General features: G+C 37.1%; 1 protein-coding gene across 4 annotated transcripts in view; it reads left to right on the top strand.

Annotated features, from left to right (window-relative positions):
- PCDH11X (protocadherin 11 X-linked) overlaps positions 1 to 21,114 on the top strand; it is a 439,566-nt gene extending 418,452 nt beyond the window's left edge. For 3 of the 4 annotated variants that reach the window (XM_048318513.1, XM_048318511.1, XM_048318512.1), the window contains one exon: positions 16,379 to 21,114. In XM_048318513.1, coding sequence (XP_048174470.1) covers positions 16,379 to 16,770 — 392 coding nt within the window. In that variant the 3' untranslated portion in view covers positions 16,771 to 21,114. The remainder of the gene's footprint in view (positions 1 to 16,378) is intronic. The other variant, XM_048318514.1, reaches the window with a different exon arrangement.
- The last annotated feature ends 573 nt before the right edge of the window (positions 21,115 to 21,687 follow it).

Genomic DNA, 21,687 nt, shown 5'->3' with positions numbered 1-21,687 from the left:
CTCTTTTACTTTTTAATACTTATTTTCAATTTTTGGCACTTGTTAATTACTATTTCAGGCTGGTTGGCAGGACCAGCAAAAGTTATGACCCCTAAATTTAGTTGTGTTTTAGTTGGGAACATTTTGTAACAGTTTTTTTGGGGTTTTCTGCTGGAGAGAAAAGCCTGCACTCAGGATCCTTACTGGGAGCCTGTGGAACTTTTGAAGCAATTGTATCTAAAAATCTTTGGACAAATGGCCTTTCTAGTGGGTACTTAGAGTCCAGATTAGAAAATGCAGTTTGCTGAGCTTCCCTCTGGGGTGGCCAGCACCTTGTTACTCGTGAAGATGGAACCTTGTAATGAAAAGTCTGGCATCAAAATCTGATGGACCAGAACTCCTTTGGAGTGCACCTTGCTTTCCCCAGTTCCCTTTCTTCTTTAATGAAAGGACAGATAGTCATATCTGCTTTTTTTTTTCCCTTCTTTTCTCTGGAACACGAGGATATGACCATTCACTTCAGAGCTCTTATTCTTCAAGTTGTCATAAGTACAGGGGCCAAGTGTAAAGCTCTTTTGTTGGGAGTTAGATACCTCTTCCTCTCCCTCATGCTTTGGAGCTATCCTCAAGCCCATTTACACCCTCTGGTACGTAATTATACTGGTCTAATCTCTCCTCTCATGAAACACCAAGCTCTAACCCATTTTTATGTGCTTCTTAGTTCCTCTGAAGGATCTTTCTTGTGAAAAGGGTTGCGAGCTCACCCAAGGGAATTTGAGTAACATGGATTGTAGCTTCAGTTCTTGTACAGCGTCCCAGCCAAGCTGCAGAGTCACTGCCATGAGCTGCAGTGGAGCTGAGGTGACTCTGAACTTTCTGCCATCTGCATGATAACCATTGGTCAGAGCCGCTTTCCAGAATAAAATGATGGTGTTGGAACTAGAAAGGGAGAGCAGACTTCCTGCTACCAAAAGTATTTCCTGTTTTCTTCTGCATGTGTCTCATTCCCTTCTCTTATCTTATCTCATTATCAGTCTCTGTACTTGGCTCGTTCCCTAAGGAGCGTTTAGCACGGACACTGCAGCCTGTCTGTAGTGCTTAGAGAGAAAAGGGTACAACCCCTGTCAGAAACATGCAGGCAAAAAAGGCTTCAAAACAAACCACTCATCAGCCAGGAGCAACAGCAGTGTAGTTCTGAGAAACACTGATGTCGGTGTGCGTTTCTCATTGCATATTGTGTTAACTTAGATAAAAATAATGAGATTTTAAAGTGGGAACAGTTATAACTGTAGTCCAGTCCATTTTAAAAATGAATTAAAGTTTGATTCCGAGAAGCACTTTGAGGAATTTCTAGAATTGGTTGACCATGTAAAATTTTATGAAATCGTTACATTTTATTACATTACAGTTAATGCTAAATTTTAAGATATCTCTTTTGGAAAGTTTTGGAACCCTAAGAAATCATCAGAGCACATAAAATTCTCTGATTTTTAGTGGTTTATTAAAATAATGAGCTCTTCATCACGGGAGCACTGTTTAAAGTGTATGGTTTTTTGATGTTCTATTTGGTTGGGTTTAGTAATGACAATGAACAACAGCTCTTTAATATTCTTATATTTTATCGTACATTTTGAAAAGGGCAAAGCAGCTCCTTGGTGGAGGGGGAAAACTGAATTTTTGCTATCATGTGGTGTCATTCAGGTTTCTTTGAGTGCCTAGGACATCATCCCCTACTCCAACAGATATGTTTTGAAAACTTAATATAATATCCAGTGCTCAAGTGTGTAAAAATCTGGTTTAAGCTATCTCAAGTTGGGCACCCAGAAATAATGGAAAAATGGAGGCTGCATCATTTTGCTCAATTTTTTTTATTCCTCAGTTTCCCAGATGCAAATGGCCTCAATAAAGGAAATAATGCAGGTGGGATATTATTCATGTTTGTGAAGCTTTTGATTGTGCTGTGAAAACAACAGAGTACACAAGGAAATGAATAAATCTGCATTCAACACAAGGCTTTGAAAGTATTAATTAAAAAGGTATATGGCCACATGGTGATTAGAGTAGATAAAGAGAAATATTGAATAACTACTTACTCTCTGAATTGGGCCCAAGGGTCCTGTGAGAAAAATAGTATATGATAATTTAATTAAAGTTTGCATCAAAACACATTTACACAAGGGAGCTGAATTAGTATTGCAGAATTTGCACTTTCTAACTTTCCAGTGCTTCCCTGGGAAATGCTGCCTCTCTTTTAGTGCAGTGGATCTTCATTGGTACATCAGGTACTGGTCAGACTCTTGGCATATTCCCCTCACTGAAGTTCTTAGATTCAAGGCATTAATAGAATAAATAAATATTTGAATCAGAAGAAAAAACAAACCACAAATGTTGATAGCAGCATATTTGGAAGCACAGTTCAGCTGGAATATGAGAGAAGAAAGGGGGGAAACAGCTGGGATGTTCTGAAGGAGTCATCCAGATAAGCCTACATATTTACAAACACTCGAGCACTGATGTTCATTATTATATCCATATATAAGATCCTCTGTAAAGTAGCTAGGCAGAGCCTATTGAGTTTTTTATTTCTTGGACAGGTCTGGACTACTCACTGGTCTTTTTCTACTCTTTTTCCCTGGGGAAATTTGGCTACTGAAGTCCTGAAGCTGCATATTTACTCAGTGTAACAGGACGAGGAGCAGGGAAATGGCTCTGGTGTGTGCAGAACTGGGATACAAGTACGTGAAGGGGTGAATGAATGGAGTAACAGTCTGATAGAGAAGGGGCCATGTCCAGGCTGCTATGGAGGAGGGGAAATTCAGCTGTAGCTGGGGATGAAACAATAACTGGCTGAAATAATAATAGTTAGAATATTGGCTATGATGCCATGATCAATTCTTTCATTTCCAGTGTTTCTGGGCTTTACAATAAGTCTCCAAACCCCTGTTAGAATCACAGTGGTACCACACTCATGACAGTATCTTAGTGCTTTCCAATTCCACTGTACAATGGACTTGTAACTACAAAAAAGTATTTGGTTTTTTCCATTGTAACAGCACCTGAAGCATGTTATAAATGCTGTTACATCCAGTTGCTTCTGTAATTCAGATAAGATAGAGATATGTAGCAAGTGTGGTGTAACAGAGTAGTTACACCCCAAATCTACCGTTATCATGGGGATAATGACAACAAATGGCGAATAAATTAAATTAGTGTTGCATTGTGCAGCAACGCTAATTAATACTAATAAAAGCAGTGAGGCCCTTTGCTGCATGGGTGTGTTGATGAGCAGTCTGTGGCCCCGGAGCATCAGGACCATTTCTGCAGAGCTCTGAGTGTCCCTGGCACTCCCTGTGCCATGGTGTCCCCCTGTCCCCAGCTCTGGGCATGCAAACGAGGGCCAGCAGACCCTTAACGATTATTCTGCCTCGGGGCAGCGCAGAGGGTGAGAGAAAGGACCTGTGAGAGTGAAAATGAAAAAAATACTCAGTGTCAGGAACCTCCGTGTTTGGGGAGTTGGAGTCAGGGGGTTTTTGTTTGCTTGTTTCCCCTCGAGACTTTCACCTCCTTTCCTGCAGAAGTCCTGCAGTCATCCCAGTTTCATCTCCCAGCATTCCAACAGCCCTGTCAGTGGGAAGCTTTTTCCCAGCCATGATAAATTATTCTCTGTCAGAGTCCAAATCTGCCTTTTCAAGTCTGATCATTTGTGATGAATTTATTCTGTTAACATGGGCTTGAATAGAAGCAATAGAGGATAATAAATTAACTTTGAGCATATTAATGACATCTCTAGACTATGGATGAATTAAGGAATAAATAGATGAAATAGGTTCAATAACAGGCTGGCGAACACTTAGTCAGCAATTGACTGGTAGCTTGTCATTTAGGCCCTTTTATATCCTATGGTTAATTAAAAACCAGAAAGATTTAAAGCAACCCTTTGGAACACAGACTGAGTGGGAACTCCTCCTGCCATCCACAGGAACTGTAGGAAAGGTGGTTGTGAAACGCAGTTTGCTGAAGCTCAGGGAACATCTGCTTCAGAAATTCAGGTTTGGACCCTCTCAAAAAGAAATCTGTGTCAAATGTGGTGACAGCTTCCTATATGGCATCTGCCAGAGCAGCACTTAACCCAGATTGAAAATATCCTTTCTGTAGAACTTAAGAAAAAATAAACATGAATTATAGGATTTTGTGGGTTTGCTCTAATAAACTAGAGATTAGGTTAGTTCAAGAACTTTCACTCCTAGCAAGAGCTCCTGGGATTTATTTGGTTACCTTCAAGGTATGTCTGCCCTGACCAGGATTTCAAAACAAGTTTGAAACTTTTAGACTTTCAAAAGAGCTGGATGCTGAGCTTTAGTGACTTGGTAAGAACTTTATCCTTAAAACATAAGGGAGCCTCTGTCCTATGCAATAGAGGAATGGCTGATTGAGGCTTATATTCTAACAGAGGTGATAAGTTTCCTGACAAGTCTGAATGCTAGTTTTTAACCTTGTTAAATAATATATGTTAGGCTTTTATTAGCTTAGGCATATTCATGCCAAAGCTTATCAAACAGCAGCGAACATTACTTTTTTGCAGAGACAACTTTGGTTCAATGTATAAAAATATGAATATAAGGAGGGCTGAGTCAAAAACTTGACACCTACTCTCTGAAATTTGAAGGTCAGTAAATTTATCTCTCCTCAGAATCCTTACATAGACACACATAGACAGTGTGTGGTTATAAGAAGGGGTTTATATAATTGAGTTTATAAAGGCAGGATTTAAAGATCAACCAATGTTTTTATTTCCATTTTAAAACATTTCCATTTTGAAGTAATGATGTTTAATTTCATGAGCAATGGGATACCTCGTGAAGTTTAACTTAATACTCCCACAGTTTTATACTTATGTTCCAAGTAATTTCTTAATTGTTTTCCCCAAAATAATAATAATAATAATAATAAATAATAATAATAATAATAATAATAATGACCACTACCCTGTTTTCAAGCATCATAGTCCTCATGGTTGCAGCCACAGAACCTTTCCTGACAGCTCTTGCAATAGGCTGAAAAGATACTGTCAGCAGCTGCTCCCTTCCATTCTCTTGGCTGATATTACTGATGCTAAAATCTTCCAGAATAATCACAGCTATCACTGTTCCCTAACAGTGTCTTTTTAAAATAATCCATGATGGGAGAAAATGTTCTGTAAAGAATTGTGTCAAATGTTGATCTGGCCTAAGTTATTCTCATCATTTGTCAGCTGTCCAGGGGCTGATAGAAGCATCCGTTTTAAAGAAAACCCTACAAGTTTAGTAGTGCTTCTAGCTGAAATTCCAGTATTTTTTATATTTTAATTGAAAATTACTTAGGAGAACATGTATACGTATATATTTATATCCTGGCAGCAAAACTCCTTGGTGTGAAAAAAAACTTCTTAGTAGTTGGAGAAGGCTCATGTGAGTGAGATGAGGAACTTCCAGTCAAACAGCAAAACTTCAGTGGAGAACCTGGTAATAAGGGAATGTTTAAACAGCTGGTGTGACAGTATTGCCTCATCAGGATGCTGCCCAAATTTCTGAAGGTGCCAGCAATGCCTATAATTAGGAAGTTGGAGCCATCTCAATCAGTGGTTTTGAACTCTCAGGTAAATGATGGAAACTCTAGTCAAGAATCTTTTTTCTTGTTCAAGCGTCTGCTCGGAACGAGGCTCTGAGCTAATGTGCAAAGATTGCTCCAAATCACTTGCAGCCACACTCCGGTGCCTGACTGGAGCACAATGGAGTTTGGATTATGCTGTTTTAAATTATCACCCATTTGAAGTAATTTTCTTTATAAAACAAGATTAAAATGACTGTAATTCAAAACATTTTACCTCAAATTGATGTGAAAATTGTAGTGTTCATATTATTTCCATTTTTCAATTTGACAAAACATTTCACTCCACGTACAAGCTTTTCTGTGTTGTCACCATCTTAACAGTGAAAATATGAATTTTACTCTGTGCACTTTACTCTTTCCTGATGTGTCTTGTTTCTTAACAGTACTTATTTAAGTTTTTGAAAGCATGTCTTTCTATAGAATGTTGTAGTACCTGGGGAAAATATAAACAGATTTAGGAGGTTTGTTTACCTCCTTGCTAACCCACACAATAACAGTTTATAACTTCATATTGTTAAATTTGTTCTCTGGTCTTCCTACATGCCTGATGGTTAGATAAGTGCAGATGAATAAGCAAAGCAAGGAAGAAATTGAAGTTCTAGATTGATGGACTTGAAACTGAGATTATTTACATGAAACTTCCTTTCATTTTCTTTCATATTAATACCATAGTAGAAATTTCTCAGCATAAATTTTCCTCAAGGTTTCGTGTCTCTGAATAGAATAATATAGGGAAAGAATAGTTTTTTCTTCAAAAGTTTATTTCATAGATGGAGTATTATCAATAATTCTTTTTAAAAATCCAGTTAAGTCTGAACAACTTACTTGAGTTCCCTATGAAAAAGAATATTTGTGTCATCTAATACAGAGTTCTTCTTGCAGAGTTCTTGAGGAAGCAAAGTACAGAAAAACACTGAGAAGCACTGGAAAATTAAATGACTTGCAGAAGTCCCTGTCTAAACTATTGCCAGTGAGATTTACAGCTGCAAAGTTCCTGGTCTAAAAATACAATTGCACTTATTTTTAAGTCATACTGTGTTCAACCATAAGTGCAACAGAATGCCAAACCTTATCACTTAAAGTAATAGCAAGGCACATGCTAGCTATCAGACCCTCAAACTCAGCGAAAGAGCTGCTTTTGTGTGCTCAATCTGCAAAGGATAATTCATTCCCTACTAGGGGGTATGATTTCAAGAGCTGAAAGCTTTAACTAGTACATATGTATAGGGTAGATTTAAAGCGATTATGGAAATGTCACCGCAGGACAATGCATTATTAGTAGGCCCTCATATGTTGTATGCTGTCCCCTTATGTTTGCTGATAATTAAAAAGCAGATTGGGATGTCATGGTGAGAATGAGTGCAAAATGTCCCTTCTATCATTTGCAATAAATATGAAATAGTGGTCTTGCTGTATCCTTCAGTGATTGTTCTATTTGTGTTGGTGACAAATGACATCTTTCTCCTTGTAATGTGCCTGCAGGGTTAAATGACTTTATTATTATTAATGAGTCATTGCTCCAGCTGCCCAGAAATACAGGGAGTAGGAAACATAAGAGATTTAAGCCTAAGTAATTACAAATGTAATTATTACCTTTCAAATTTCATTTTTACAGCAATCACAAGGTTGTTAATCAAACATGGCCCTCTCCATGTATTCACACTTCTTGGAACCTTTGTCAAAGGGATGAGTAGCTACGTGGTTCCACTGAGGGTAGTCGGTGGCAGATTGACAAAGTGGTCTTGACAGAAAACTGCTGTGAAAAATTGGATGGAAGCTGTTGTGTAGTCATCAAGGAGGCTGTGGTTGAGAGGGTTTTCCAAGAGAAAACCCTCCTGAGCTGCAGCCGTATGGAGGAGAGTGTCCTCTTGGGGAAGATGAGGGGAGCAGGAAGGCGATCCTGCTGTCCTGTGGAGAGGTGGAACGTTGAAGTTTTACTGCTCCAGCCTGTCCTTCCTCAAGGTTGTCAGTTGTTTTTAAGGGATCTAAAAATCACAACAGAGCCAGCATGCTGCTGGGCACTTTAAGGGAATTAAAAACCATGGCCTCTTACCCTGAAATATTTATCCTAATTACTCATAATTATGGATTTTCAAGTATTTAGGAGGAGCACAAGGTTTGTTCTCCTGTAGTAGTTGCAGGGAATTTAGAAGTGGGGAAGAGCTGTGGATGGACGGTGTTAGGCCGTGTTGCAGATGCCATGAAATATAAGCAGTGCAGTTTCCCAGAATCATAACCTGAACTGATATTTATTGTGAAATGTAAAATCTGAGGGACAGCTTTGGAGAAGTGAGAACATTTCCATTCAATAATGCCATTGCTTCATAATGTTGAAATATTAAGGATCCTCATATTTTAAAAAGATGAGTGAAAATGAGTTGAATAGAGAAAATGGGAACTACCACATTTTATACTCCCAAGTGTAATGTGAATCATCACTGTCACAAAGCATTTGAATTTTGAAACATATTTGATGGGAAAATTGTTTCGTCAAAAAATCTTCTGCAAGCTTTATTTATATATTCAACTGGAATTAATTAATATTGTTGATGGTCCAATAAAATGTAACAGCTATCAGCACTCAAAAAAGCTGATACATAGTGTTACATAGATATCAGCATAGGTGATTATTGTAAAAGTGTTTAGAAGTATTTGAAAATAAATAGTCAAGGTATTCATAGTAAAAGCAAATTTTTTTGTTAATATTCTAATAAAGAAATATGATTGTTTCTTTTTCTTGAAATGCAACTGGAGTCACCACAAAAGGCACAGAATATTTTTAGACTGTTGCAGGTTTGTTTTGGTTGCTGCTCTAGTGGTCTTTGACTTTAAATTTCTGTTTGTGTATATCTGATGAGAACACAATTCAAAACAACTTTTATTGGCTATCTTTTAAGTTATCACAGGAGATATATGTTTACTAGCTCACTGAGCATTTGGGGGTTTTATGACTCCCTTTTGAAAATTAATGTTTCATTAAAGTGTCTGAACCGTGACCAATTGCCCGCAGTTGTTCAATTACTTCATTTAAAAGATTTTTTAGTATTCTACTTTCCATCAAACTTTTGTTTATTTGTTTTACTGTAAAGCCAATAAAAAGGAAGACAGAGCACCATTTGGCATGGAGATATACCAAGAGACTGAAGTGCGTAAAGGGTGTAAACACAGACGTTTGAGGCCTTTTTCCCCCACCAACCCTTGAAGGAGCCGCTGTGTGTGAACAGGACTGAGCAGGCACTTCTGCTCGTCCCCATCCTCCTCACTCAGCCTCTGACCTCTGCTGAGGGGGGCTCACCTCATCTGCTCCTTGTCACCAGTGTTGGAATCTGTATTAGAGCAGGCTAAAGGAATATTAATGTTTTCCTGCAGGTCTGTTATCAAGAGTTAGTGCTACCGACCCTGTTCTACCCAGAAGTTCTCTTCCCTTCTTATCTTTCTGACGTTCATCCTATCTCCAAGCCCAGATCTTTGTTCTCCAGCCACAATATATGATTTTTTGATGACACAGTCTAAGCTTAGGAAATGTATTTTCTGCTATTTCCAGACCAAAGGGACTTTATGGAGATTGTGTAGTGATTCTTAGTTCTCTTTATGAATCTTCACTCTTTTGGGATATTTAGGGATTTTTAGTAAAAGCTGCCTTTCTTTCATGGACACACACAATTTTATTTGAACGTTAAATCTGAAAAACTTGGTATGTGATATATTCTGTATAAATCGTTCCTCTGAAAAGTGACAGCTGAAAACCTTTTTTATTCAGTATATTTTTGTAAGATGTTGTGTTTATTACAGAAATTTTACATCAGTAGCAGAGCTTAATATATATCACCTAAAATGCATAGTCTTTGCAGGAATGGGGGGAAAATGCTAATTTCACTCTTTACTATGTTTCCAGGTCGAAGGTTGTTGCTGGAGGATAAACCATTTCTCACTATGTAGTTTCACCTTGTTTAATTGATTTGAATTTGAATTTATATTCCATGTTAAATAATGAACCATGCATTAATAATTAAGAAGGTTCAGTACAAATGGGAAGCAGTTAATGAAATATTAAATAAAGCACATTGTATTAGCCAGTATTGTAATCAATATATTTGATTTTAGGTTATCTATTTTAGATGGTCATTATACTTTACTAGTTATAGTTAAAATTCTCATTGATAACTCAATATACACTTTATAGGCCAAGAAACATGCAGCCTTTGCAAATGACCATATTTTTCTTTTGCCATAAAAAGCAGCAAAACATGGACATAAAAGAAGAATTCAATTGGACTGTTAGAGCAATGAGGGTCAGTGCCAGGTACTGTCCTACAGCTCTGTCACACACCCATGTTCATTAGGCTGAAAAAGAAGAGTTTGCAGGAGGTTTGGGGGCTTGGTTTTGTTGGTTTTTTTCTTTTCGTGTGAAATCTCTTCCTGTGTAAAACAGTAATTATTGGAGCTGAACTTTTTACAGGAGCATTGCCTTTAGACCATTTCTTTGTTATGATTAATACAAGATTGAAGTTCTAGTCAGAAAAACAATGAGATAACCAAATGAAAGATTAATGTGCTTTGTTTGTATGGCTGTTGTTTGCGAGGGAAAGATTTACTTCACAAGTGTGGTTAATGAGACAGGAATTACCATAGGCTGACTCTCTTGCCCTGACACTTCCTCCGTTTCCTGTCTCCCAGGAAATGGAGACCTCCTCAGCTTTCCTTGGTCATCTTTGATAATGTTTGCTTGACTTGTTGAATCCAGGTGCAAAATCCTCATACCTCATCCTATCATTTGGATTTTATGAGAAGTATTTTTTTGATTAAATTCAAATTAAAACCATGGCCGTTAGGATGTAAACTGTGTTCCCTGGAATGGGAGCAGAGCTGATTCTTGCAAGCTACCCAGCACAATCTGGCAAGCCTAGGTAGCACAGGAAAATGTGATTTCCCTCATGCATGTTGATTCCTCAGTCAGAACATCTGGAGGATCAATCTTCCTCTGATTTCTCACAAGCAAAGCAAGCTCTGTACACACAGCTGAAAATTAAAGAAAGTGGGGTGTCCTACTTGTGCTTTGAATAAAAAGGTTCCAAGGCTAGAATTTAAGTAACTCTTTTAGGTTTTTAATTTATTGAGACGTATACAGGAAATAAAATATTCATAGGAAACTCCTCCCAAAGGCATTTTATTATTAAACCAAAAAGCTAGAGTATATTATAGCAGCACTCATTTAGGGTTTCTACATTCAAGCTTCTTCCTCCTGACCTTATTAAAGTAACCCAGTTTACACTAACTACTATTCCTCCCTCCCTTTTTTATGGTTAATGTCATTTCTGTTCTCCTCATATGGTGGAGACCTCTAAATGATGTTACTCAAGTGGCCACTTTTGGTCACCAGGGTAATTCCAGGCGATAATTTCCTCACATTATGCTTGAATTCCTGCTTAGATTTAGTACCACATTTAGTAAATACACATGGGCAAAACGTGGTGGGGTGGGCATGACCCATTCCTTAGGAACTATTGGCTGAGATGAGGAGTGTGGGGTTGTCATCTCCATCACTCTGGTGGGTTCCTGCTGAGCAGAGAGTGCTGGAGGTGCGCTGGGAGCTGCTTAAAATGAAACGCTTCAGTAAACGAGAGGCACTTCTGGATGCTGACAGAACAGTGTTGGCACTGCGAGCCATGTATTCATATATGTGCTGTGTTGTGAAAATATGAAAAATAGCTCAGCAATGGCATAATTACGGGCAATTTGCTTAATTGCTTGCTAATTGTTGCTTGCTTTATTATGAAACAAGAGTGCTCTAAATGTAACACTGGATGGTTTGCATCCAAAATGTGTCAAATTCAAAACTGGCTTTTCATTAAGTCTTCAGCTACATGGCTTTAAAATTCAAGCACTCTATATTCTGTCGTTTAAGGTTTTTTCTTACTTTTTAAAATTGGTTTGGAAATTTTCTTTGCACAATTTCTAAGCCCCTAAACTTGCATTGATATAGTTGCAGTCGGGTGGTTTTTGAACTTCTAATAAATCTGAGTACTTTGCTAATGAATACATTTACAAATGTCTTTTGATCATTGCTACACATTTGGATAACGGTGGAGATGTTTTAAGGCTTCTCCAGGATCTCCTGTTCTTGATTGTCCAACCCCTAGAGAAGCACATCTTCCTTTCAACACAGGAATTCGGGTGTTTTCTTTTAAGTGATATGTAAAATTCTGAAAGCTTTGCCTTTTGGAAAAGCTGTTCTCTTCTTCTTCAACCAAGATCTCCAGATATGAGCAGAAGGTTAGACCAAAAGTCCTTTCCAGCCTAATCTCTGTATTCCATGGTGCAAGTGATGACTTTTATGGCAGAGTGAGGAAAGAACCAGCCCTCTTGATGTTCTTTCAGTAGTACATCACTCTTTTGAGGCTGGAGAGGAGGGGTAGAAAAGAAAGTGTGTTGTCTGTACACTAGGGATGTGCTTCAATGATCTTAATAAGTTTTTTCCAACCAAAATGATTCCATAATTCTAACTTTTCAACATTCTGAGACTGCTGATAACATACTCATGCCAACAACCTGTTTCCCTTTGCAAATTTTCTGTGAGAAACAGTCTTAAAACTGGAACATGATATTAGGCTGGAAATGCCAAAGTACTGTGCTACATGTGTTGTAGACTGAGTAGCACTGTAGAGCTCTTCAGTTTTCATCTCCAAAAAGCACAGTGGATAACCAACATTTTTATTTACTATCTCTAAAATCCCACACCGACTTTATTGCCATAGGAAGTCTGGTCAAAACAAACAAGGGGGGAAAAGGTATTTTTTGTAGCTGTTTTGATTGAAGGATAGCTTTCTGGCAGGGCTGAAATTCCACATTTTCTTGAAGGTAAATATTTTTACTTGAAAACTGCTTTGACCTATAAATGATAAGACTGTGGAACAATGAAGAAAATCTTTTAACTATTGTGCTTTTAGTTATATTTGACAGTTCTGGTCTAAACATTTATTAAGAGCTGCCAGACACTTTCTTTAAAAATGTTCTTAGTTCTGCATACAATTTAAAAAAAAAAAAACAACAATTTCATTCCTAATACAACCTGGGGTTCAAATCAAAGTGGTGAACTCACATGTGCATGCTCATGTGAGCATGTGTGATCTATTAAATGAAGTGGTGAACTCACATGTGTGATCTATTAAATGAATTAAATGAATTAAAAATTCTCTTTCATATCATTTGTATGTCATGTTTGAAGAGCCTTCATGTAGTGTGGAAAAAAAAAATCTAAAATTGGGGTTTATAACTGAGTGAAGTAAGAAGTTAGATAGACTGCTAAGAGTTCAATGGAACGTACTGTTTATTCATCATATGTGGGGAATATGCACTCTTATTTCCATTTATAAACCTGTCATGTCTTATGTGAGAAGATGGTACTAGACACTGAATTTCACTTGTTAGAACCATCATTTCTTCTGAAAATATCCAGAGACAACCAGAACTTTCTTTTCCTTGATTGGTAGAGGCAGGTGTCAGAGGTGTTTCCTACCCCTGATTACTTCTCAGACTATGCAGAATAATCACGTGCATTACTACTTTGGAACGAGAGAGAAAGGCTCAGAAAATTTGATTGTCACCCACATTTAGAGTGACTTGCAAAGAAACAAAATAGAAGGAAGCTTAAAGAGTAGCAGCCAGAAGGTGCTGTGGTCAACTTGCAGAGCCTCTGATAGATAACCACTTGAACACTGAACTTCACACACACAAGTGTGGCTGGAATGATATGTTAGGAAAATAGAGAATGAGTTAGACTGACAAAAAGGAGATATATTTCATGGCCTGGAAGAGCAGATAAAAAAAAAGATAATGCTCAGTGAATATTCATGCAGAAAGTTTCCTACAGCCTGTTCTAGTTTGAATTATTTTCCAAGAGTCATTGTTTTAGGGGTGGGGAAAGTTGTTTGTTTGTTTGACTTAGGAAAAGGTTTTTTCAAAGGAAAACCATATATTTTACATGGTATTAACCATAAGCACTGATGAAAAGCATACTCTGACAACAATATTTTAAAAAGATTGAAAGAAAGTTTATGATTTCTACAAAAGATGCTTCTTCTAAATAATCCTGCATTGGCAGACTTTTTTTAAAAAAATCCCAATTTAACACCAAAATAATTTGTAGTCATATTTTATGATTGTGTCCAGGATAGTTCTAAAGCTTTGGGGTTTTCATTCTTGTTTTGGTTTTTTTTCCTTTTGTTTTGTGGTGTTTCTTTGTTGTTTTTTTTTAAATAAAACTAAAACTCAGATTAAAATATCTCTTTATTAACAGAATAAGAAAGACTGAAATTTTAACAATACTCTTATTCTCAACATGGTAACATATTCCAAGTCTCCTGGTAATCTGGCAACACATGGCACAAAATTACTGTCCTGGTCTTTAAAATGGTGTGGAGACTGTTTTATATGTGACCTTTTCTCTTCCACAGTTGCCTTGGCCAATGCTAAATGTTACTTTTTTTATTGTCAAATGCTTCCTTTTGAGGTTTTAGCTTTGTGTACTCTCTGACTGTAGTTTGAGAGAAATGGTCCATAGAAGTGTTGTAACCGCTTGCTGTGAAGAGCTCAAAACAAATAAGTATTATTTCCAAATAAATAATTGTGTATTTTACAGTTTGACTGAATTAACAGCATTTTAAGAGGTTTTTTTAATTAATGTGAAAAAGATCAGTTCTCTATAAAATGGGGATAACTCAATACTCTGTCAATGTTGTACCTGATTTCAGTGAATTGCCTTCATCAGAATAGAAGCAAACCTGGATAATTAAAGAGCTTAAAAGACTTGTATATACTTAAATTTATGTCTCTGATAGCAGATAGTAGGACACAGAAAGATTAGACTAATCTACTGGTAGAAAGAAACTTTTTTTTTTTTTGCAGTAACTATTGCCTCCACTGAATTAGTTCCATATTTATGTCTCCTACTGCCCATCAAAACTGGATTAGTATTTCAACAGCAAGGTGCCAAAGCTTTGTCAGGATTAAACTGAAAAATACTCAGGCAAAATGACTGAGGACATGTTGAAATGGCAGTAATACGCAAAAATAACTTTTATAAACAATCACTGCTCTAACTGACATGCACAGCATTCTGAAGGAGAAATAATCAAGAATAGAGCATTCATGATATAACAAGTTGTCTTCTTAAACATGGTAGATTTCAAAAAAAAAAAAAAAAGTATCCTGTTTTGGACAGCAACATTATGTATTTCAATGCCTGAAGGAAAAACTTAATTGCTTTGTATTGAGATGTAACATGGAAGTAAGTGTTTGTGCTCTGCAGCTTTACCCAGATTTCAACATGCAAAGTATTTGTTAAAATAGAAATGCAGCATCTGTTTAAACATAAAGCTCAGAGGGTGGGAGGCTCCTACTCGGCACTCTCATTGCTATAAGTAATTTTAGTGGCATTCCTTCTCCAGTGCTTATGAGCCAGAATCCAATTTTAAATGCTATTTTCATTAAGACAGATATTAAAAACACGTATGTATCTTTCATTGGGAAGTTTTGTGAAGAAAACACAAAATATCCAATCAGATATTCTTCTGCTTTTCTGATATATTTAACTAGGTACACAGGAAGAGAATATAAAATTAACACTTGTAATATTAAAACTATTTCAAGGAATCATTTCTGGAAATTTAATTCCATTAATTTTTAATTTACCTACCATGGTAAAGCCATATTTTAAATGAAACAGATCAAGAATATTTATTACAAATTAACATCTTTCAGATTTAGTAGTTTGCTTTGCCTTTGAACAAATTAAACTTTCTATAATCTTTTTTCAAGGGCACAAACCTTGCATCTACTGAAGCAATCTGGTTCGATTACTAGCAAACTGTAGAGGTTACATCTTCTTTTGCTACTACCCTTTGATTTTTCAAGATTGCCAGTATCGAATGCATGGAGAAATCAATTATCTTTAAAATACCTGTTATGCTCTTTCATTGTTATGGCTCTTGAGTGCATCTTTGAAGCCAATGGACCATCTTCGGCTAGTGCCCAATTTAGGGTTTTTTGCCTTAAGCAAAGCAAAACAATTAAAAAATCCAGTTTTAAGAGAACATTAAAAAAATAAGAATTTGTTTTTTTTTTTTCCAAGTAGTTCTATGCAAATATCTAGAGCAATGGCATTAAATTATTATAAAGTTTTTAGCTGTATTACAGCAATAACAGTTTCCAAAAGTGAAAATGTTATTTTAGGTAAGTGTCTGGTCCAGAGGACATGGTCAAGTTATGCCAGAGGAGGATTAGATTGGACATTAGGAAAAAAATTTCTTCACTGAAGGGGTCATCAAGCATTGGAACAGGCTGCTCAGGGAGGTGGTGGATTCACCATCCCTGGAAGAGTTCGAAAGGCGGGTGGATGTGGGACTTGGGGATGTCGTTTAGTGGTGAACAGGGTGGTGCTGGGTTAATGGTTTAACTCTCTGATCGTAGAAGTGTTTTCCAACCTGAGCCATTGTATGATTCTAGGAAATGGCGTGTAGCAGGGCTTGTTATAGAGCTGAAATGGTGGTATCAACAGTTCCTTAAAGGTGAACTGTGATAACACTGTGGGCCCCAACATCTGAACCTTCACTGAAGCTCTAAACCTGGAAGTCTTTTCTTCCCAAGCTGTGGCCATCACTGTAGGGTGGCGATCACTTTGTTGACCTTGATTCCCTCTGTGCATCTGTCCTCAAAACTCTGACAAATGTCTTGTCTTTTTCCATCCTCCCAGCTATCGAAGTGAATCTGCAGAAAGCTCTGGCCGAAGCCTCTGAAAACTGCACGCAGGAGTGTCTGATCCTCGGCCACTCCGACAACTGCTGGATGCCGCCGGCTCTGACGCAGTTCCAGCAGCCCAACACCTCTTTGCCATCGTTTGGCTTCCAGCAAGGCTGGGGCCGAGGAGCCAGACCTGAGGGACGGCACACTCTTGGGAGGCCCCTGCCAAAGGACGACAGTGACAAAGGCCAGGGGGGGCCCAGGCCCCAGTTCTACAACACCTGCGAAAGACATTGCGCCAGCGAGGATCCCGTCAAGGTCATTCCTCTGGCAAACTTCGCCGCGTCCCACCAGGCACCGGGGCCTGGGAGCAACACCACGTTTATACACGAGCACCAGCTGTAGATGCGTAGCTGACAAATCCCTAATTCGAGGCTTTAAGAGTGACTGTGTATAGTCACAGCCTAACGCCGTTGCTCGGGCGCGTACAAACTTGTTAGGCTTGTGAATATTTGTGTATATAGAATCCTAAATCTGAAACAGAAAATCTAAATCCTTATTACCTGGTTGAAAGGTGTTTACCATAGTTCTTGGTAAAATCCAGAAAATGGGGAAGAGAACCCACAACCCAGAAACAATCAGAAGGAAAACAAAATCCTGTTCATTTTCTTACATGGGCCATGTAGTGCAAGTATCTGCCAGCAGTTCTTCCTCCCTTTGAAGGCAATTCCTTAGTACGGTTTGGGGAATATTGCAGTCTAAAAATAGCTTACTCAAATTTTTCTTTGTTGTTATAATTTATAGCATATTCATAGATTTCATCTTCCATTTGCTTAGCATTAGAGATCAAGGGAGCAATTCTCATTTGATTACTTGACATAATAGAATTAATAAGATCCTAAAATCTAATTCTTTAGAAGGATGGTATATCTTCCCACCAAAATTTATCTTTTATATAATTAAGAAGGAAAATGTATGTGACAACTGATTTTTATTTTAATTTTTATTGGCTCAATGTATAGGTATTTATTCTCTGAAAGAATGCGATAGATGAAATAGAAAGATCTCAACTAGGCTTTTCTGTGTGAAATAAACAACACGACAGTAAGAGGATATGCAAGATCAAAACTGGAAAAAAATAATAAACAACTCAATTTTTTTAATTTCCAAGATTTTCCTTTCTATAATAATTGAAGGAACAATATTCTACTTACTATGTTTTTCAAGCCATAAGTCTATTTCTCTTTAGTTTTTTTTTCATCTTGCAGAGCTTGCTTTGGCTACTGTTCCTGTTAGTTGAAAATTACATGGGCACTGCTGAAAACAGTAGGAAGTGGGGTAGTTTTTTTGGCTGATGTGATGTCGTGGCTGCAAGCTACCGGTGTTTTAAAGAATATTATAGTGATGTGTACGGCTTTTTTTACAGCTATATTCACCTCTTGTAAGTATTCAGTAAAAGTTTAACTATAATATTAGTTACTTCATCACAAACCTGTGAGATTAAGAAGTACTTGTCATTGTGGATTAGTTGTTAGAGAATGACTGATAGTGCTCAGCAAAGAAAGAAGGATCTAGGTAATGGGAGTTGGATAAATATAAACACAAATTAATCATATTATTTGAGAAAGTCTCAAGGTGATTCTCTTTAAAGAGGAAGGATTTTTTTCAGTGTTCTGTGTGCTGGAGAATATATTCTCTTGGTAAATTCCACAGTGGATGGAAAGGAGATTCCTTTCTTAGATGAAAAAAACGTATTTTCCTTCTAGTATTTCCTTCTCATACTTTGTTGGTCTTTAGCCATTTCATCATTTGCAGTATGTACATGCCAAGAATTTTTTTCCTTTAAGAAAATGCAAACCTTTTTTGTTTTATTGCTACATTAAGTGAGACAATCGAAGTTGTATGGAGGGAAAAACAGTGTGTGAATATTTCCTATGGGTAGAACTCTATGTAGGCTTCATAATGTAACTTAAATCTGTAATTTATAAACAAAACTGTGTGTAAAAATGCTGTAATATTAGCTGCTTGTAAAATTTACAGAAGTTCAAGTTGTTGAGGGTTTCCAATTAATGCTAAAAGAGCTTCTCTTATGTGCCCAGCAGGTATAAGTAGCTTTATATATTGCTGTCCCCACTGTAAATCTATTCCAACCACATTTAGATTTTATGTGCAAAATAAAAAAATAAAAAAAAAAAAAAAAAAACCAAACTTCACTTTTAACCTACTGATAGGGTTTGATTAATGGACATCAGATTATCTAATGATGTACTTCTTTTGCTTTCTTTTGTTTTTTTAAGTAGTTTTCAATAACGTTTAGAAAAGATGTGGCACATTGGCTTCCAGTTGCATGTAAATCCTGGAAAAAAAATTATAATCCTTTGGGTACTGACACACAATTGCTGAGACATCTCATTTCTAATTCCAGGACAATTAAAAAGTTGACAAATTAATTCATACCTAATGTATACAAAGCCCTTTGTTGTTTGCTTTGGAGGCATCACGAGGAGAGAATTCGGCAGTTCTTTTCAGGGATATGCAAAAACTAAGCTTATCTGTAGTTTACACAGATTTACCAAACATCCTAATTGTGCAAATTGAGAATAATGCTGACAGTAATGCCTTCCTATTGTAAGCAGAGGTCTTCAGTTTTTATTACAGAGCACTGCTATACCCAATGTTTAAGGAATTGGCGTCTCCATTGGAAAACTCTCCTTTTTTTTTTTTTTTTTATTTTGCCTGCAACAGTTCTTTTGGGGATGAAAATTGTTGCTGAAATTTTCTGGCAAGGAATAAATTTCTACAATATTAGGATTTTTATATTTTATAGGAGAAAGTGAAGGATCCAGAATTGGTGGGGTTTTTTCACTGGTAGGGGAAAAAACCCCAACAAACTTTGCTTTATTTAAATGTTATGGGGCTCCTTTAGTTTTTTTCCCCTAAGGTGGAGAAGCACTTACCCATCCCCCTTCCCTTGAAAACAAATAAACAAAAACCCAACAAAACACCCAAACCAAACAACAATAAAAAAATACTTAAACAAAATGCATTATAAAGATGAGTCTGATATAAGAAATATTAAACATTATATCCATGAAAATGTGTTTGATATTCTAAAATTCAGTCAAGAAGATGCAGAACAATTAATTGTAAATACACATTGTATCAGGAGATAAATTGTTACCTCGTTTTTATATATTATGTATATAATATATAAAAATACACCTTTGAGGCGACATTTCTGAGTAGCATGTCAGTATCCAGAGGAATGATGTTACTAGAGACTCTTTACACATCTTGCCATATATATAAATAATTTATCTAGTACATAGACTGTATATTTTTGTGTATTTTTTTTTTTATTTTTTAGTCATTTAACTTATTTTATCTTACTTGTGTGGATTTGTGGAGAAAACAATTCTATATACAATATACAGTAAAATGCTAGTTACATGATTAGATTTGTTCCATACGGTGTAACAATAAAGGAAAACCTTTGCCTTCAAAGTGATGTGTCACACAGTCTAGTCTAGATTATTTCCCCCTCTAACTCATGCTTGTTGCACTCCTGAGCATCAAAGTTACGGGTAGCACTGGCAAAAAGGATTATTTCCGTATTGTAAAGCAGTCGCTGCTAAAATAAAAAACAAACAAATAAAAAAAAAAAAAACCAAAAAAACAGTTAAAAGAAAGAATCGAGTCAAAATGTTTGAAGTAAAAGATGCTGTTTCTTTGTTTTCCTGAGCTGTGCTGTATTCTGAAGCGTAACTTAATTCTAAAGAATAATTAGGCCTGTCTGCCTGGCCAGACAGAGACTGCAGAGCACCTGCTCTCCCCGGGCCGGGAGCTGGCCAGATGCAGGTCATTTAGCTAATTAGCATGGCAATGAGCCCGTGCTAATAGGGCCTGAGGATTTATGAAAGTTAGCACGAGGCAGCTCGACACAGCATCGGTTCTGTGGTGTTGAGCCCAGCCAGGGCTCTGGCTGGAGCAGAGCAGTCCCTTTGCATCCTTGACCCTGGTGCGCCTGGATCTGCTGGGGATTTTTGTCAGAGAAGGGAAACTTGGCTCTGTTGTATCCTGACCAAGCTGTGGTCCACAGGGAACTCCATCAGCCCAAACCACCACTACCCCCCTGCTTCCCACATGGTCGAGCCAAAGGCAGACACCTAAATGTTTCCATTGGTAATGGCTGAGGAGCTCAAGGTCGTTTGAGTCAAGCTGACAAAGTCTTTAAAGTTGGAAAATTTAGGCTTGGTTTTATTTGATTTCTCATGTTTTCCTTTTGCAGGTTTAATACCGACCCTTAATCAATGATAAGCAATTAAATGATCACACTGCAGCTTGCTACCCTCATTTAGCTGGGTAAATAAACGGGAAGGAATTGGTTTGTGCAGACACAAAGTAAAGTTGAAGGCAAAGATTTTATTTGGTATACATAGGAAAATTGTGTATAACTTATGTTATCCCTAGTGAAGAAAGAGATTGACGATTTCTTGTAAATATTTGAGTTTGTATTTCTGGGAAATCTCCCTGCTCTATGGCATACTACAGGATCTGAGAGTGAGCAGTGTATGTCTATGTATTGAAACAGCCCTAACCACACTACAAGTAATGCAGCTGGACATCATATGCTACAGTCCAGCAGCATTTAAAGTCCAGTAAATTTGCAGTAGTTCTATTTCAGGTTTCTGTACAGCATGTTGTCTTGTTAATTACAATGCTTATTAATAAACTAGATCCACAAAAGCAGTTTTCTCCTTTGCACTGTTTTCTTTGGGTTTTTGAAGCATAAGTTGTTTAAAAGTATTTCCCCAGCTGTGCTTTTCTCCCATTTTCACCTTTCCAAATTTCCTTTTGCTGGGAAGCCCCAAACTGCCAGAAAGTCAAGAAAATGTAACTTTATTTGCAGTTGCTTCATGCACCTGAGTAGCAGGCTTCTGGTAAGCATTAAAATATTCATACACAATGTGTACAGCAATTGAGCTTTATATGATCAGAAAAATCTTCCATTTCTGTGTCACTTCTCTTTGTACCAAGCTCCCTCCTTGTACTGTGCCTCTGATACATTTACTTATAGAAAATCATTATGAGCTGGAGGCAGTAGTGTTTATGGTGTTTGCTTTGTTAGAAAATAAGCTATTTCTAATTGAGAGAACATGGTTAATGAGTTGTTGTTGAGCTAAAGGGATTATCCTCTCACCATGCATGTGATATAAAGAAATAACCATCAAACGAGGAACTAATGAAACAACATTTTATGCATTTTTCTATCTTATTTTAGTCCATATTTAAAGAGCAACTCTTGTTGGCCTGACACTAAGG

Source organism: Corvus hawaiiensis, chromosome 14 (assembly GCF_020740725.1).
Source record: "Corvus hawaiiensis isolate bCorHaw1 chromosome 14, bCorHaw1.pri.cur, whole genome shotgun sequence".
In the NCBI taxonomy this organism is placed as follows: domain Eukaryota; kingdom Metazoa; phylum Chordata; class Aves; order Passeriformes; family Corvidae; genus Corvus; species Corvus hawaiiensis.
The sequence above is the reverse complement of the archived record's forward strand: the minus strand, read 5'-3'. Positions and strand labels throughout refer to the sequence as shown.